Source organism: Stenella coeruleoalba (assembly GCF_951394435.1).
Source record: "Stenella coeruleoalba genome assembly, chromosome: 20".
Lineage (NCBI taxonomy): Eukaryota > Metazoa > Chordata > Mammalia > Artiodactyla > Delphinidae > Stenella > Stenella coeruleoalba.
This window is the reverse complement of record NC_137166.1, coordinates 18,910,801-18,924,830: the sequence shown is the minus strand read 5'-3', so window position 1 is coordinate 18,924,830 and position 14,030 is coordinate 18,910,801. Positions and strand designations below refer to the sequence as shown.

The 14,030-nt window shown below is 53.1% G+C and overlaps 1 protein-coding gene across 2 annotated transcripts in view; it reads right to left on the bottom strand.

Annotated features, from left to right (window-relative positions):
* The window catches only part of RANBP10 (RAN binding protein 10), a gene marked incomplete at its 5' end in the record, with an annotated part of 63,390 nt that overhangs the window by 3,678 nt on the left and 45,682 nt on the right, over positions 1-14,030 (bottom strand). Inside the window, 9 exons of one of the 2 annotated variants that reach the window (XM_079907199.1) lie at positions 212-323; positions 642-787; positions 1,304-1,425; positions 2,172-2,376; positions 2,569-2,717; positions 2,818-2,926; positions 4,383-4,495; positions 6,890-7,074; positions 8,906-8,928. In XM_079907199.1, the coding sequence (XP_079763325.1) occupies positions 212-323; positions 642-787; positions 1,304-1,425; positions 2,172-2,376; positions 2,569-2,717; positions 2,818-2,926; positions 4,383-4,495; positions 6,890-7,074; positions 8,906-8,928 (1,164 nt within the window). The remainder of the gene's footprint in view (positions 1-211; positions 324-641; positions 788-1,303; positions 1,426-2,171; positions 2,377-2,568; positions 2,718-2,817; positions 2,927-4,382; positions 4,496-6,889; positions 7,075-8,905; positions 8,929-14,030) is intronic. The other variant, XM_079907200.1, reaches the window with a different exon arrangement.

Sequence of the window (14,030 nt, the reverse complement as noted above, 5' to 3'; positions counted from 1 at the left end):
ATCATGATCTAGCCAGCCAACTCAGCTGGGCAGAGGGAGGTGAGGGTTTAGGTTCAGCCATGGGAGCCCAACAGTCCTATGGGTCACCAGAGAGCCTCTGGGCAGAGCTCACTGCCCAGATTTGGATAAACATCAGCAATTTCTAGGGAGGGGTGAAGGGGCCAACCTAGGTACTCATAGGCCAGCTTCTGTTTTTGTTAGATCCACTTACCTAAAATGGCGCTGTTGAGGGCAGCGCATACAGGCTCCCTCTGGATGGGGTCAAGCTGCTGGCCAACTGGGCAGCTCCAGGGGTCTGAGTACGCAAGCAGGCTAAAGGCATCCTAAAGGACAGGGCATTCTTGAAAGGACTATGGCACACACCACGCACCCCCTCCTCCATGGCTCCAGGGGGATACAGGGCCCTGCGTGGTGCCCACGGAGAGCACAACATACCCTGACCGAAGGGTCAGGTAGGGCTGTGTCCTCCCCAGAACGTAGAGAGGGTGGGTGTACCCTGGATGTCCTGTTCCCCACTGCAGACTTGACTAGAGCCCGCTCTGTCCCGTTGCTGCTGCCTGCCCCCAGTGCCCTCCCACAGTCACACTGCCCCACCACCAAATGGGGGCCCATTCTGTATGAGGGCCTGGCTTGTCCTGTACCTGCAGCATCTCTGTGTGGGCCAAATTCTTGCCGTATTCCCGGCCCAGCTGCTCACTCAGTGCCTGCAACTCACGACCAAACAGGATAATCCTTTCTGTGGCCGCCTGATTGCCCCCGCAGAGCTGCCGCCGAGGATGCCCATCATCTGCACCCAGAGCCCAGCAAAGAACACATCAGGAGGATAAAGAGAGAAAGGGAGGACTACGGTGGGGTCCCCAAAGAGAACACGACAAGAAGGACCTTGGCTGGGGGTAGGGTGGGGTGGTGCAGCTTCTGCTAGAGGCAAGTGAGGGCTGAGAGGAGCAGGTGGACCATCCGGAGCTGAGCTCCTCTTACGTCCACCTATAGCCCATGGTCTAGGAGTCAGACGGGACTCAAGTTTGCCCTCTTCCCACCCTCTGCAAGATGCAAGGGTGTTCTTAAGGTGTCTGCTCTCACCAGCTCCCTCCAGCTACAAACGCTGGGAACTTGTTCTGGGCAGCAGGCTGAGGCCCTCCCACCTCAAGCACCGATTCATGATTGGCTAAGGAGGCAGTGGACCAGATCTGGATAGAGCTTCTCCAGCCACCAAAGCCTGCCCATCCCAACTGCCACAGAGGGGAGAGGACAACAGGACTGAGCAATGCCGCCTGTGGAACACCATGCAGGGGCATGGCCTTACCCATGCTGGACTCATCCGTCTGCAGGTCTTCATGCTTGTAGGCACCATTGACAATGCGTGTGGACATGCTCTCCAGCACACCATTGGGGTAATGTTCCGCCTCCATCTCCATCTCACTGTCGCTGTGGAGAAGGGTTGAGGTGGGAGTTAGCAAAGGGGATGTGACTGGAGCAGCCTGGTTGGGCCTCCATTTAGGCTTTAGCCGCAGTTGGCAGTGGGTAAACTGAGGCCCCCAAAGGGCATGAAAGGACAGCTCCCAGGCTTCCCAGGCTCTAATACTTGGGCCCTACTGTGACACCAGCCATCCCAGAGGCTTGTTATCTCACTCCCACTCTGGTCCCCATGCTGCCTCTGTGACCATCCCCACCCTGGCCCTCCTCTGAGTTGATACACCCCTTCTACACACCCCCTGACCCCCAATGACCAGGGCAGGTAAGTCCTGATAGGCATCTCTGGAAGCCAAACCCAGGTCAGCCCTGTAGCATGCTGGAAGGCTACTGAAAGCCACCTACAGTCTGCAACCTAAAAACCCTGCCTGCCCAACCTGGCTGACCACAAGCTAAGCCCAGTAAAAGCTCCTTTAGTATAGACTCTGGGGGTTCTGAGAGGCCTGGTATTCTTGGAGGCAACCACATTCTCAGCGTCAGCGCCTCTGGAGAAAGACAGGGCCAAGGAAAGTGGCAGCTGAATCAAGAGTTGGACCAGAAGCTGGAGCCAATGCCAGGCCTGGTGGGTCAGCGGCTACTATTCCAGGCACAGACCTGGGATGGAGGTGGGGGTAAAGGGCAGGGTGGCGCTCAAAGGACAGGCTGCAGTGGGCGCAGAGCAGAAGGCAGGAGGAAGAAGCAGAGCAGAGCAGAACAGGCACCTGGTCTCCTGGTTACTGGTACTGCTGTGGGGCTGGGACTTGGTGGAATCTGTTGAGTTGGACTCGGAGTAATTGACTGAGGATGGAGATGAGGAGGACGAGGACGACGACGAGGAAGAGGAGGAGCTGGGCGGAGGGTATTTACTGTGGTTCTGTTTGCTCTTGGTGGAAGCGACACCATTGCTGCAGCTGGGACTATCTGCTCCTAAAAGCCGGGGGACAGTCAGAAGAGGAGGGGCAGCTTGCCATCAAGCAGGGCCCCAGGAATAACTACAGTGGTCCCACTTCCCTTCCCCCAATCCAGCAGCAAGCCTTGAGCCCATCCCAGGGAAGGGTGTATGGGTGGCCTTGCTTCTCCACACCAGTTCTTCCCAGAGCCCTCTGGAGAGTGGCTGACCTGTGTTGTGCATGTGGGAACTAGTGGGGCCGTGTCGGGGGCTGAGGCTTGGGGAGCCAGGGTAGCTGTCCTGGGACTTGGGGCTTCGGGAGCTCAAGCTGCGGACCTCACTGTCAGTCCCATTCACCATCTCCACAAACTGTCGGCACCTGCAGAAGGAGCAGAGCAGCAACGCTCTGGGCTTGGTCTGGGTTGTGTATGCCCACCACCAGCTGGGCTGTGGGGGACCTGACGGTGCCCCAAACTTACTTGAGCATGAAGAGCAGGTTGGGGTTGTGCTCCAGCAGCCCTGGGTAGAAGCGCTGTGTGGTCTCAATGGCCTCACCCACACGGCCCTCCAGCACCAGCTTCTGGATCTCTGCAGAGAGCAAGAATGCGGCAGTGAGTGAGGGGCCGCAGACCTTCCTCACAGCCACACGTCTACACACTGCCAGCCCCAAGCACGGACCAGCTGAGAGTCAGGTGGGCTGGCTCAGAGTGGCAAGCCCACTGAGATGCTCACAGAAGAGGCTGAAGAAACAACCTGGCCAACCAGCCCCACAACAGATCCTGGTTTCTGTCAAGTGTCAGGTAGTCCTCAAAGAATAAGAGGGGAAAATGGAGGGGGGTGCTCTTAGCCCAGAGGCAGCAGGTTGAATTTGGAGGCCTGCTCCTATGCAGTACAGGTTGCCAGGGACCTGGGCGGGGGAAGAGGTCCTGGCTGTGGGAGCATAATCTAAGGATGGGCACCCGGGCAGCTTCGTGGCCTGAGAGGCTCCTCTTCAGACAGACTTCTCTCCTCAGGCTTCACAGGGGGTTGCCAATAGGAGCTCATGGATTCTGGGCCAGGGCCCATGTCTTGGCAGTCTTCAGGGGCTGCGGCGCGCCCCCTGCTGAGAGAGGAGGTCACCCTCCTCACACTGGCAGCTCTGACGCTGACATCTCTCAGGCCGTCGCATCGTGCTCTTGCCCTGGGGCCTGGTGCGTCTTGCTGGGAGCCACTTCTGGGTAGATCCCAAGTCTGGGATCCCCTTCCGACTGTCTGGCTGGGCGTGGCTTCTCTGGGAGACACAGACACATGCACATACACAGAGACGACAGGCTCAGAGTGACGCAAGCAGGCACACACAGACACACGTGTCCATACACACCTACTCTCCCTCACTCTCCTCTCCTTCCTATCTCCTTTCTGGGCTGTTTCCTCTTTCCCAGCACCCTCCTTCCACAAAAGAGCCCCAAACACGCAGTATGCAGGCTAGTATGAACACCAGGAAAGCTTCCTTTGGCTCCTTCTTTGTTGGTCTGCAAAGCCCAGGACCAGAGGTGGGAAGCAGAGAAAGGTCTACCACAGTGGCCACGGAGCATCAGCCTTCCCCGTCTGACTGCTTCAGTCCCCTCTCTGCCCAGGGGCAGGCAGAACTACCAAGGTTGAGTAAATGGTGGCAAAGGCAGAGCACTGAACTGGTAAGATGCAAACACACTCTTTCTCGAAGACCGTGAACAGGAGGCTGAGTGGAATCCAGGATGCAGGAGGAAGGAAACAAGCATGGAGGAAGATCCAGCCATACCAGGCCCCAGCCTGTGCCAGGCCATCAGAGTATGCATTAGGGAGGCTGCACCGAGACATTCCCATGCTGCTGGACTGTCCTTCTGGACAGTGTGGTCTTGAAAGAGGGACAGAAGAAGGGCCTGGGGCTGGGCTGTGGGCTGGTCTTCTGGTGAGGACCTGAGCTGAACAGATTCCTGACAGGTTACCCACGGCTGTCATGAGCCAGAGAGCAGAATTAGGGACAGGTGAGAGAGGGAGGGAGAGGGGAGAGGAGAATCAACCTTACTTTGTCTGTTCTTTATGGACGCTTGTTCTTCCTGAATCGGGGTTTCAGTCATTCGGGCAAAAGCTGTGGCCGTGGCACAATACCCATGATGCACCAGGTAAGACGAGACCATGCTAGAAAAAAGGAAATGCTCAAGGTGACACTTAAGAACTGCATTTCTCACCAACCCCCTGATGGGACAGACTATCTCCCTGTTAGGTCTTCCTTAAACATATCTTACAGGTGCAACCTCCACAGAATAATAAAGGGGCTGAAACAAATGAAAAATCCCCCAGTGCTCATGCAGTCAGGCAGAAGAGGGGCAGGTCACCACATCTGTCCTCACAGCTTGGAGGAGTGGCTGCAGTTTCTCTGAGATATGCTGCCCACAGGTGGGCAAGTATGATAACAAAAGTACATACAGAGGCACATACCATCTCCTTATAGAAGCGGCTGCCTCCTGTGACCTGAAGCAAACCCAGAGACTGCCGAGAGTCTCTATGAGGGCTTCCTGGAAGGGCAGCCAGCCAAGCAGTCTGGCAGCTGCCCAGTGGTGATGCATGCCACGTGCGTACCTTCTACAGACACAGGAGCTCCTCTGCAGGTGCCCCACGCGCCCGGCAGAAGCATTCCAGCTCAGGTGAACCTGGCCCTCAGGAGTGTTGGCTCTAGACGGTGATGGGGAGCTAACCCACGACCCAAGTTACTCCACGATACACAACAAATTAAGGGCCCAAGAAGCCAAGGTTTCAGGCAGTAACGTGGCCAACAGGAACACAATCTTTGGGAGATGGCCCTGAGAAGCCTGATGCCCAGAAACCATTTAATCCCACTGGAAGCTGGCTAAGCAGCAGCACACGTAGAGTCCTCGTATCTGATGTGTACAAAAGTGAACACCTTGGTGTGTGCATATGTCAGTGTCATTAATATAACTGCCAACACAAATGTCTGAAGAGCTGTCATGCAGAAGGCACAGAAGTTCAGCTGTGTGTTCCCTCATGTTTTAAGGGGTAAATGAGATGATCCATATAAAGTGCCTAGCAAAGCAAGAAGTCAATATATACAACCTCTTATTATGAAATTATGTATTTATAACATTAATTATGAATAAGAATTATAATACTTATATTATTATAAACACAAGGTTAAAAATTCTTGACAAAACACGGTTCAGATGCGCCCATATGCACGTCAGAGGCCACTAAAATGTACAGTCCCTTTGACTCAGTAATTCCACTTCTTGAAAGGACACCCAGAAAATAATCTTAAATATGGAAAACTCTTTATGTACAAAAGGGTGACCTACACAAGCAAGAGAGAAGAAATAACCTGAACCTACCACCAAGGGAAGCCAGCCAAGGGGCTTGTGGCAAATGTGTCTGCGAGATAATACAGCCATTAACAATGTCCATAAAGCGAAGTTATATGAAATCACAGATATGAGTTATATGCAGGTCTCAGCAAATACTACATACGAACACACAGGCACACAGATACATACATGTAAACAAATACACCCACGTGCTGAGCCCAGGCCCTGTCAGCTGAGAGTATTAGTCCCTCCCCAACACAGCTGGGGCAGCCCCACCTCTCCCCTTGCCTGTCCCAGCAAGCCTGCTATGGGGACTGGCACCATGCTGGCCCTCCAAGGAAGGGCTTCTTATAAGTTCTGGGGGCTGGGAACAAGATGTAGTAGTGCTGCTATTCCTGAGAAGGGTCTGGCCACCTAGCCCCTGCCTCAGCCCTCCCATGGGGCCTGCCTCAATATCAATCCCTAAAGAAAGGAAGGCTACACAAAGAACCCAGTGTGTACCCCACCCCCACCCGCTGGCCTCTGGTACCCCGGTGTCTGCAAGGCAATGACCAGAGCTAGTAGAAGCCCAGCCCTTCTCGGCCCACCCCTGGGAGCCAAGCTAACAAACTAACCCACCTCCTGGCAGAGTGGGTACAGGTCATTGCCTCACTCAGGCCTGCAGCTGTCAAGTGGAAGAGAGAACCATATCTGGCCTCCCTTGGGATTCTCATCAAGACTGTTTCCCAGGAGAGGCTGGGAATTAATCAGCCAAGAGCCAGCTAGGTCCTAGGGAGGACCCTCTTCACACCACCACTGCCACAGATGCAAGGGACTTAGCTGGATCTGACCCTGAGAGGTGACCTTAGGCCAGAGTCATGGTATGACAGACACTCCCTATGATGGAAAAGAAAAGTGCACAGAGGAAGATACCACAGGGCGTACTAGCACATCCTCTGCAAAATGACCTGGGGAAGGAAAACCGCCCTGCTGGTGCTATTACATACAGGGCCTTCCGATCCAGTTGAGGGGGCAAAGGTTTAACTAGGAGCAGCTCTGGAGAACTGAACTAAGAGGGGAGGAGAGCAGCAGGCAGAGTCATCCTGGGAGTGCTTTCCAGAAGGAACGCTACCCACTAAAGTTCACAAGAGCAGCTTGTAGCAGTACAGGGGCCTACAGGAGAGTGAGGCCCCTGGGACGGGGCAGGGCTGGGTAAGGGCGGGAGCAGGGCACTCACTTCTGCAGCACCGCCTGCCACTCGCCAAGCCGGGCACTGATGGGGAAGCAGTGGACAGTACCCTGGACCTTGGCACGCCACTCCCGCATGTAGTCCTCAATGTCAAACAGGAAGGGTTGCTGCCCAAAGTTGGCGTCCACAATCTCCCCAGGTGTCTGCAGGCCTACGGTGGGGTAGAGGTTGGCCTGAGGAGGAGAATGAAATGTCAGTTGGGCCCTGAGGGCAATGGGGCAGCAGGGCCTCGCCTCATCTCACCTCCGGCACAGAGGGGAAGGCGCTGGCTCCCGCAGGCCGTTGCTTTGGCTTTGAGAGAATTGCAGCATGGCTGGGGGAGGCAGGGCTAAGCCACATTCTGCCCACCTCCCTAGCAGAGACACTATTCCCCAAAGTTTGAGGGGAAATGGCAAAAGAAAAGCAAGGCAGGCTCAACATGGAGTCTCTTGCCCGGCATCAGAGGCTGTAGTGTTCCCAAAGCCCAAGGCCCCCCTTCGGGACTCAGCCAGGGCACAGAGAGGCAGGCTGGGCTCCACAGCCCTGCAGGTGTGCCCGTGAAGATCTGCTGCAGGGGTGGATGATGGCTCCTCTCAGAAAGATCCAGGACCACGGATCCTTTTGCCACAAAAAAGGGGGGTATATAAGGGGGCAGGAAGGGATGCGGGGAGAGAGGAAAGGAGGGGAGTTAGGTGACACTAGAAAAGGGTAAAGAAAGGCTGCTGCCCTTCCTGTCTGAGGTTCACTAAGAGGAGGATCTTCTGGCCAGTGAGGTTTGGGCATGTCCCTCTGGGTGTGGGGCTCCCTGCTTCCCATCTAGCCCCTGCCTTGACCAGCTTTTGCCAGGTCGCTCCCTCACTCCATGCCTTCTATGGCTCCCACTGCTACAGCCCAATGCCTCACCAGCCTCCTCCTCATTGGCCCCAGGTCCCCAGTCTTCTCTTCCACCTTCCATCCTTAGACCACGTATCATTCCTGACTACCACGTGCCGGTACTGCACACTGGGTTCAGCCTTTCTAGCACTTGGCACAGAGTGCCATCACATCCATGTCTGGGTGTTTCATGTCATACCTCCACCACTAGACTCTTCCCCACTCAGGGTCAGAATTCTCCTCCTGTGTCTGTTCCCTTTCTTTGCTTAGGACCACAGCCCCTCTCTGGGGACTCCAGGTTGGAGGGAAGGATTTTGATACATAGACAGAGGTTCTAACAGGATCCTGCGTGTTGCAGTCTGGGCTTCAGAAGGCCCCTCAGATCACAGGGGCATTTCCTATTCCTAGAGCATCACAGGGGAGCCCAGGATCCCTAAGCAGCCCCCAGAGTCAGCAAACCTTTTCTCCTTCCAGACCCCAGCCAGGGCACACAGAGCCAGGCCAGGCTCCCAGCATTCTGGGTGGAGGCCCTGCATGTGACAAGGCCTGTGATGACTCATGACAAAGAAGGACTGGAGTGCAGGAGGTGGGATGAGCCCTGAACGAAGCCAGCAGGAAACCTCACCCTTTTCTAAGAGGAGAAAAACCCATAAATCTCACCTCTCTGGCCCAGGAGTACCCTGCACAGTAGCAGGTTCAGTCCTCTAGGGCACTGGCTTTCCTCAGGGATCTTTGATGGGTATGCACAGGGACCTGGCTCCCTAACAGCTCAGGAACAAGTTTCTATACGAACAGTTTTCTATACTCTGCACACAGGTCCACTAGCTATAAGCCACACAGAACTGGTTCAGACCAGCTGAACCATGGAGCTACCTCATCTCTGCCCACACCGTCCCCTACCTCCTAGCTGCCTTTGGAAATGCCACAAATCTCTGTCACCTGCTAAGAGTCATGGAGGAAGACCAGGTCTTGCTGCTGGAGAGAGAAGAACGCTGGCAGGTACCGCCTACTGGTACCTTCAAGCTGACGACACAGCACACATCCCTGGCTGGGGAAAGGGCAGGACTCCACACCCTGCACTTGCAGGTAACACCAGGCCCTTTCCCAGTCGGCCCCCGGGGCCAGAGCAGGAGACCCAGTAGTAGTACTTACCGGGAGGTCTGTGAAGGCTATACCTGTGGAGGGAAAGGAACAGTCATCAGGCCACCTGGTTTCCCATGCCCCTGTGGGCCCCGCAAGGGTCCGTCACAATGGCTGGGGGAGGGGCTGGTCATCACACCTCCCCTATGGTGAAGGACAAGCACTAGCCAGGGCTTGGTAGGTTTATTTTTTATTTTACTTATATTTTTAATAAATTTATTTATTTATTTATTTTTGGCTGTTTCGGGTCTTCGTTGCTGTGCGCGTGGGCTTTCTCTAGTTGCGACGAGCGGGGGCTACTCTTTGTTGCAGTGCGTGGGCTTCTCATAGTGGTGGCTTCTCTTGTTGTGGAGCGCGAGCTCTAGGCACACAGCCTTCAGTAGTTGTGGCACACAGGCTTAATTGAACTACCATGTGGGATCTTCCCGGATCAGGGCTCAAACCCATGTCCCCTGCATTGGCCAGCAGATTCTTAACCACTGCATTACCAGGGAAGTCCCGCCTGGTAGGTTTACACCCTGGCCTTCCCTTTGCTGAGTCGCTTGGCCAGAAGTGAAGTCAGATATTTGGGTATTTGTCCACAGCATTTCTACCCTCTCAGGGAAAACCTGCTAGGAAGGACTAAACCCAAATGATCTACCCTGAGGCCTCTCTAGGCCTGATTGTTCTCTTGATCCAACATGTATTTAGGGAGACCTCCTGTGTATGCCAGGACCTTTTCCATCCATTATCTCATCTGATCCTCATACCAACTATGGGTAGCAGGCTTTCTTATCCCCATTTTACAGATGTGGAAAGTAAGCCTCAGAGGTTAAATGATTTGCCAGCAGTCATAAAACCAGCAGAAGGTAGTGGGACTGGACTCATTTCTAGTCTGATGCTCCAACATCATCTCTAAGCTGACAGAGCAGTGGAGACAGAGAGGGCAGCAGCTGCCCATCTTCAGCCCATACTTGCCCAGAGTCCCGAGAGATTCCGAGTTGACAAAGCCCAAGTTAACAATGGCCTGTGTACCCTCTGAACCCTCCTGCCAAGAGAAGAGGCTATGTTTCTAGGGACCTTAGTCCTAAATCAGAAGTGAGGGTAGAGGGGATAGGGACCCTAAATATAGGAACAGCCCTGAGCAGGAGAGGGGCCTCAGCATATCTACCAGAGCATTCATATTCTGCAGATTGAGAAATGACTCAAGGCCCAAGGACACTCTCCCAAGGGCTCATAGCCTTCCCATTTTTTAAAATTCTTATATCTTCTAGAAGCTCCTAAGCTTTCGGCCTGAGAGGTTTTCAAACCACTGACTATTTGGAGGTCTCTGTCTGCTCCCTCAACTCCACCCCAAAAAGAAAGTGAAACCCAGCAAGACTGAAGAACAGGTGAGGGTCTGATGATAGGTCTCCCAGTAAACCTGGGGCCAGAATCCTGACAGCAGCCAAGTGAGCATCCCATGTTCTTCCTCTGTGCTGGGCACTGGAATCATGTCTTACAAGGAAGCATTTAATCCTCAAAACAACCCTGGAAGGTGTATAATGCCTCTGACACTAGTTTACATATGAAAAAACCAAGGCACAAAGAGACTGTTTACATTCTTTACTGGGCTATTTTGCTCCTCAGTGAAAGAAGTTCATAAACCCATGACCTTCCTGCCTGAGGCCACTCCTGAGCCCCACATGCAGAGTCAGCAGTCACAGAACTAGCAGGATGGAATCTGGAAGCCCTTCCGTGTCCACCCACCAGGTCTGCATGGGAGCTGCCCCCATGAATCTCAGTGTGGCCAGGCTACTGCTGCTGTACTCCCAGGCTCGCGAAGAAGCCCACAGAACCCTGGAAGAAAGTGGAGTCCAGTCTCCATCAATTATCTGCAGTGTGACCTTTGGCAAGCTACCCAACCTCCCTGAGCCCATCTGAAAAAAGGGGGTAACAATATACCCAACACCTCAAGAAGAAAGGAGAAACAGATTCTCTATGAAAGCTGCTTCATAAACTGTGAGGTCTATGTACAAGTTGGCTAGAGTTGCGCCACAGGGCGAGACAACTGCCACATTTCTACCCAGGGGATGACCTACTCGGGCTTGCCTACCTCTACTCACAATGGCACTCAGGAAGGACAAGGCCTTGAGGTGCTTCCAGGAGGATGAGGAAAGAGGCTACTCCACCCCCTATTGCACTGAACAAGGGCAACACCGCTCCCTGTAGGTCTCTGGGAGCCTCCACAAAGACATTGTGATGGCAAGATCTGAGATGGCCCACGGGAAGATCTGAGAAGGGCCAGGCAAAGATCCAGGATGCAAATAGGACATTCAAACCTGCTGCTAAGAAGTACCCTTAGCCAAAAAGACACAGCTCAGGGGTCACTGAGGCTGAGGGTATAAAGAGCCTGTATAAAAATTACTCTGGGGACTTCCCTGGTGGCACAGTGGTTAAGAGTCTGCCTGCCAATTCAGGAGACACAGGTTCGAGCCCTGGTCTGGGAGGATTCCACGTGCCGCGGAGCAACTAAGCCCAGGCGCCCTAAAGCCCGTGCTCTGCAACGGGGGAGGCCACCACAATAAGAGGCCCATGCACCGCAGCGAAGAGTGGCCCCTGCTCGCCACAGCTAGAGAGGTCCCGCGCGCAGCAACGAGGACCCAACGCAGCCAAAAATAAATAAATAAATTTATTTAAAAAAAGAAAAAGAATCCGCGCTTCCACTGCAGGGGGTGTGGGTTCGATCCCTGGTAGGAAAGCCAAGATCCCACATGCTGTGCAATGCAGGCAAAAAAAAAATTACTCTGAAAGCTCATGGACCACTTGTGGGTGAGACGTCAGTCTCCAGTCTCCATTCACTCAGTGTTCATTTGTTCTCCCATCAAGTATTTGCTGAGACCTCCCAGGAGCTAGGCCCTATGACAGACAATAGGGAGCCAGCTGTAAGCCTGGCCCTAAAAGTGCTGCAAACTCCAGCAAGAGAGATGGTGTGCAACTAATAATTACACAGACAACTGACCAATGACACATAGGGTGAGTGCTGTGACAGAGGACAACGGAGCAAATAAAAGGAGCGGGGCGGCCAGAGGCAGGAAACATCACTCTGCTTCTCTAAAGGGAGAAATGTTCTGAGGTTAGAAAGCAATGATTGGCTCACTGATCCTGCGTGAGATTCTGAAGTGCATTATATTGATAAGCTGGCTTGTGAAAAGGAAACAAGGTCATTAGAAGATTCACCAAGTGGTCTATCACTTTCATTGACTTTCCATCAAATTTCGTGATCTAGAAAATGCAGAGGACGGGTCATATCCATTTTTTAGTAAGGTCTCAGTAGTATCCTTGTGGAAAAGACAGAAAAACACAAGATTCAATTAACATAATGAAGTGATTCTTAAATGGCTGGTGTCTACCTGGACAAGCTGTAGGCTGAAGGGCTCAAATCCAGCCTTGTCCTCTTCCAATATTTTTATCAATATCTTGATGAAAACACAAATAAACATGTTTATCAAAAGTTAGGTTAATACAATGCTGAAGAGGATACCAAATACTCGAGATAGAAAAAGCAAGACCAAAGAAGATCGTGACAGGCTTGAAAAATAGATAATATAGGCCTAAAGGAAGTTTTATTACAAGATGTGTGAGGACTTCCATGGGGTCTATATAAACATGTACTAGGGGGGACTTCCCAGGTGGTGCAGTGGTTAAGAATCTGCCTGTCAATGCAGGGGACATGGGTTTGAGCCCTGGTCCGGGAAGATCCCACATGCAGAGCAACTAAGCCCGTGCACCACAACTACTGAGCCTGCGTGCCTAGAGCCCGTGCTCTGCAATAAGAGAAGCCACCGCAATAAGAAGCCCGCGCACCACAATGAAGAGTAGCCCCCGCTCACTGCAACTAGAGAAAGCCCGCTCACAGCAACGAAGACCCAACACAGCCATAAATACATAAATTAATTAATTTAAAAACCAAACCAAAACAAAAAAAACATATACTAGAGAGAGTTTTTTTTATTTTTCTATTTTTTTTGGTCGTGCCACATGGCATGTGGGATCTTAGTTCCCCAACCAGGTATCAAACCCATGCCCCCTGCAGTGGAAAGTGTGGAGTCTTAACCACTGGACTGCCCGGGAAGTCCTGGGAGATGAGTTTTTAAAAACAGTGTGAGGGGGCTTCTCTGGTAGCACAATGGTTAAGAATCTGCCTGCCAATGCAGGGGACATGGGTTCAAGCCCTGGTCCGGGAATATCCCACATGCCACAGAGCAACTAAGCCCGTGCACCACAACTACTGAGCCTGAGCTCTACAGCCCACGAGCTACAACTACTGAGCCCACGTCCCACAACTACTGAGCCCACGTGCCACAACTACTGAAGCCCATGCACCTAGAGCCCATGCTCTGCAGCAAGAGCAGCCACCGCAATGAGAAGCCTGTGCACCACAAGAAAGAGTAGCCTCCGCTCGCCACAACTAGAGAAAGCCTGCGTGCAGCAACAAAGACCCAAACCAGCCTAAATAAATAAACAAATAAATAAAATAAAAACAGTGTGAGGGTCCAGGCTGACATTAAGGTGGCCATGAGCTCCTTAGAGACCTAGGGATCTGACTGACAAAGAGCTTAGGGCCCAGAGGAGGGAGGTGCAGGTACAGAAGGGACAGCAGATATGCCCCAAATCTTATGTCCCACAACAGGTTCCATGCTCTGAGCAAAGTGTGGACAAGCTGAAGAGATGTAAGGAGGGCAGGTATTCAGAGCAGACAGGCAGAACTGGGCCTGGCTTGGAGAGGCAAGTGAAACAGGGCTTGGGTAAGGACTGATAGCCCATAACAGTGGCCCCTGGGACTCTGACAGCAGAAAAGTCAAGAGGCAGGAAATAGCTGGAGTCAGAGAACAGAGTGGGGAATGAGAAGTCATCTTGAGACCTTGGCCTTGCCCTCCAGCAGCTAGCTCCTCACAGGCTGGATATCAGCAACTGCAGCTAGGTGGCTATGGATTTCAGGGGAGAGTCTTTCCGGATGTGCACCTGGGTCAGCTCTGCATCATCTGTGCTATGCTCTTGGCTGCCCATTCTAGGCTGTGGCATCTGACGGCCCTGTTGAGGAATGCTGGCTCCTGCTCGCTCAGCCCCAGCCACAAGTAAACCCCATTTCCACCCAGGTCCCCTGGTCTTGCCCGGG